This window comes from Mus caroli, unplaced genomic scaffold, assembly GCF_978045245.1.
Source record: "Mus caroli unplaced genomic scaffold, Mus_caroli_1 scaffold_17, whole genome shotgun sequence".
In the NCBI taxonomy this organism is placed as follows: domain Eukaryota; kingdom Metazoa; phylum Chordata; class Mammalia; order Rodentia; family Muridae; genus Mus; species Mus caroli.
Window position 1 is genome coordinate 88,180,187 of NW_028227272.1, and position 4,008 is coordinate 88,184,194.

General features: G+C 56.9%; 1 protein-coding gene across 1 annotated transcript; it reads left to right on the forward strand.

Annotated features, from left to right (window-relative positions):
- The first annotated feature begins 407 nt into the window (after window positions 1-407).
- On the forward strand, window positions 408-3,582 carry Olig2 (oligodendrocyte transcription factor 2). Its single transcript, XM_021185514.3, has 2 exons — window positions 408-553; window positions 1,265-3,582. Exon 2 carries the CDS (start codon window positions 1,320-1,322, stop codon window positions 2,289-2,291), a length of 972 nt encoding a protein of 323 aa, XP_021041173.1. The 5' UTR covers window positions 408-553; window positions 1,265-1,319; the 3' UTR covers window positions 2,292-3,582.
- The last annotated feature ends 426 nt before the right edge of the window (window positions 3,583-4,008 follow it).

Here is a 4,008-nt window from a genome sequence, read left to right on the forward strand (position 1 = left end):
ATCCTCAGCCATAGAACTGGTTGGCCATCGGACGAGTTTGCAGAGTCCCCGTCCCACTCCTTACCCTGGCCTGACGCTACAGTGACAATATTTTTATTGAAAGTTGCAAGCGTTCCCTCTCAGCCAGTGTCCCCAGCCTTCATTAGCAGCCCCGCTAGCCCACCCGCTTCTTCAGCTCGCCCTTTCCTCTCCCTGCCCAGGTCCCTCCTCCCATCCCTCCTCGCGAATCTCTCTACCGCGGGCGCCCATTGGCTGTATGCTGAGAGGAGGCGTGTGCCGGGCCGGGCGGGTTTCATTGAGCGGAATTAGCCGGGTGACATCAGCTTCGCAGCCCCTCGGGCCAGCCCAGCTCATTGGCGCCTCTGCCCCTCCAGGAAAAGCACATTGTTCCCGCCCCCGCCCGGACCACCGCCACCGCCGTCGCCGCTGCCTCCACCCAGCTATAAAAACCAGCGGAACCCCGAAAGGTGTGGATGCTTATTACAGACCGAGCCAACACCAGCGCCCAGAGCCAGGTTCTCCTCCGCAGCGAGCACCTCAAATCTAATTCACAGTAAGTGTCCCCGCCCCTTAACTGCCCCAGCCTAAACCCCGAAGACCGACTTCTCCAAAGTGGCTAGGATTTAGGATGCACCCTTCGTGCTGGCCTACTGGCCGAGATCCCGCCCCAGTGGGTACTAGTGACTGCCTGAGTGTCTACACTTACCGCTGCACCCCAGGCTCCAATAACTCCTGTTGAGAGTCCGCACGCTAGCCGCGCGGTCGTAGAACCAGCGCTTGGAATGTGAACCAATGCGTGTGTTCACGCTTGCCCGCGTTTGCTGCGTGTGTAGATGGCCTTAAAGGCGAATGCGTCTGAGCACCAGATAGAAAATACTTCTCTATTCAGATCTCCGGTCCAGAGAAAAGTCCTCATTTATTCCAGGCCGGACTGAAGAAATAAAACCTCTAGAATGTCCCTCATTGAGGGCCACCCAGGAGACACTGAAATAAAGTAACCGGTGGATGAGCGTGGGGAGGAGAGAGATTTATTAGGGTCACTTGCATGCCCCGGGCTGCTAGAAGGCCAGACTGCCGCGGCATAGATGCCAACCACCTTTGCGGGTACCTTGAGCTGCCGTGCAGGCGGGGAAGGCAATGTCTTACTTCTTTCCTCTCTCTCTCTCTCTCTCTCTCTCTCTCTCTCTCTCTCTCTCTCTCTGTGTGTGTGTGTGTCTGTGTCTGTGTCTGTGTGTCTGTGTGTCTGTCTGGTTCTCTCCTCAAGTTCGGAAGGTTGAAAAAAGAAGGATCCTTCGAAAGCTTAGAACATCCCTGGGGCCATGGACTCGGACGCCAGCCTGGTGTCTAGTCGCCCGTCGTCCCCAGAACCCGATGATCTTTTTCTGCCCGCCCGGAGCAAGGGGGGAAGCAGCAGCGGCTTCACAGGAGGGACCGTGTCCTCGTCCACGCCGAGCGACTGCCCTCCAGAGCTGAGCTCCGAGCTACGAGGGGCCATGGGCGCGTCAGGCGCGCATCCCGGGGACAAACTGGGCGGCGGTGGCTTCAAGTCATCTTCCTCCAGCACCTCCTCGTCCACGTCGTCGGCGGCCACGTCTTCCACCAAGAAAGACAAGAAGCAGATGACTGAGCCTGAGCTGCAGCAGCTGCGCCTGAAGATCAACAGCCGCGAACGCAAGCGCATGCACGACCTCAACATCGCCATGGACGGCCTGCGGGAGGTCATGCCTTATGCGCACGGCCCGTCGGTGCGCAAGCTCTCCAAGATCGCCACGCTGCTGCTGGCGCGAAACTACATCCTCATGCTCACCAACTCTCTGGAGGAGATGAAGCGGCTGGTGAGCGAGATCTACGGGGGACACCACGCCGGCTTCCACCCGTCGGCCTGTGGCGGGCTGGCACACTCGGCGCCTCTACCCACCGCCACGGCGCACCCCGCGGCCGCCGCGCACGCCGCGCACCACCCGGCCGTGCACCACCCTATCCTCCCTCCCGCAGCCGCCGCCGCCGCCGCTGCCGCCGCCGCCGCAGCGGTGTCCAGCGCCTCTCTACCGGGCTCCGGGCTGTCCTCGGTCGGATCCATCCGGCCTCCGCACGGCCTGCTCAAGTCACCGTCGGCAGCCGCAGCCGCCCCTCTCGGAGGCGGGGGTGGAGGCAGCGGTGGCAGCGGTGGCTTCCAGCACTGGGGCGGCATGCCGTGCCCCTGCAGCATGTGCCAGGTGCCGCCGCCGCACCACCACGTGTCGGCTATGGGCGCCGGCACCTTGCCGCGCCTCACCTCCGACGCCAAGTGAGCCGGCCAGCGGGGGTGCGTTCTGGAGAGCCGAGGGCTGCGGAGCAGCGCGGACAGGCCAGCGCTGGGGCTCCGGGGCTCTGTTGCAAGAAGGGGAGCTGAACCACGGGCTGGGCCTAGGGGATTATGGGGAGTCGAATATCTGGGAACCGAAGCAATGGGAGCATTTGGAGCGATGGAGAGAGGCGCGTTCGCTCCAGAACCTGGTTGACTCTTTGGCTGAACACTCCGAGGGTCTGGGAGGCGCCATTGTACAAAACGGTCACGACGCGCGGGTACTTTCATCCCTGGAACTTCCTGCCTGCACCCCCAGGAAGTCTAAAAACTAACTTTCCGGTGTACAAAGATTGACTCCCTGTCTGGGCTTAGACGAGAGGCAGAGCACTGCACTTGACTCCTTTCCCCCCACTTCAGGCGGGGTAGGAGACTCCCAGGAACCGCCCTGCAGAAGCGACCTCTGGGCCTCACCCTGCAGGTTCATCCCTGGCCCAGGGCCAGGCACTAAGTTAGTAGACGCTGGCGTGGGTATCAGAAGCACTTAGGGTCCTGTGGTCTCAGAAGTGTGGCCTTCCCTCCTGTTGTCTCTCCTGTTGATTTGTGGTTTCCTAACAAATCTGTGAATGTTCCTTTTCAGAGCACAGGAGCAAGCTTTACAGACGCTTAAAATAGCACTTGTGGAATGGAATAATCCCAAATGGATATGGGACTGAATGCTTTTTAGGTCTTATTTTTAAATAGAACTCCCCCCCCATACACACACACACACTCACGCAACACACATTCTAAGCACACATAAATTGGTTTCTTACCCGACTGGGGACGCTGTTTTTTGGTACCTGGGGGCTTGACAGAAGAACAACATCAAAAGTTGCTGTGAATATAGTTTGAGTTATTTGGGAGGGGGTATTCTGTTGGGTTTTTAATAATTTCTTGTGTGTGTAAATATAATATCAACGAAATGCGCGATGCTAAGCTCTTTGTTCATGTGACTACCCCCTCCGTCTAAGCCCGCTGTTTTCTTTCTGTGTCGTCGCCCCACCCCCACTTTTGCCACTGTTAACACGAGGGGCAAACCCCTTCATGCGCGCTCCCTGGCGCGACCTGCATTACAACGTGGGCTTTACTGCGCCTGCCTCCTAACCTTCCACCTCTCCCGCGCTGCCCCTGCAGAGTGTATCTATCACCTGTTTTATTTTTGTAAAGAAAAAGAAGTGCTAAATAATATTTATTACTTGTTTGGATGCATAAAACGAAACAAATGATGGAGTGTTGAGATTTTAAATAAAATTTAAAGCAAGTCAGGTGTTTTCAGTTTGTGTGAGGGAGTTACGGGGGAGGAACAAGGAGACGCTAGGGACAGCGATTCCTCTGGGGACGGATTTGTAGCTCGTTTTGCTGGCTTAGCCACGGAGAAAGATAAGGGATTTTTACTACTCCCTCCCTCCCCCCCCCCAACACATGTTTTCTTTACAAGAGCACGCTCTGCGGATGTGTATCACAGCTTTCTTGTGCTTTTTTATTTTGCACGCCTAATTGAAAACTCCTTTTCTCCTTCTAGTGAAAATAGAGTTAGTTCAAGAATGAATTTTCTTTCCAGGAGTGCCGAACTTTGGACCTTCAGGTCCAGGGACCGAGCCTCTGCCGAGGTTCTGGGAGCTCTAACAAAGCCCTCTTCAGACAAGAATTTCTTTTCTCTAAGCTCAGGAGCGTTCACTGGG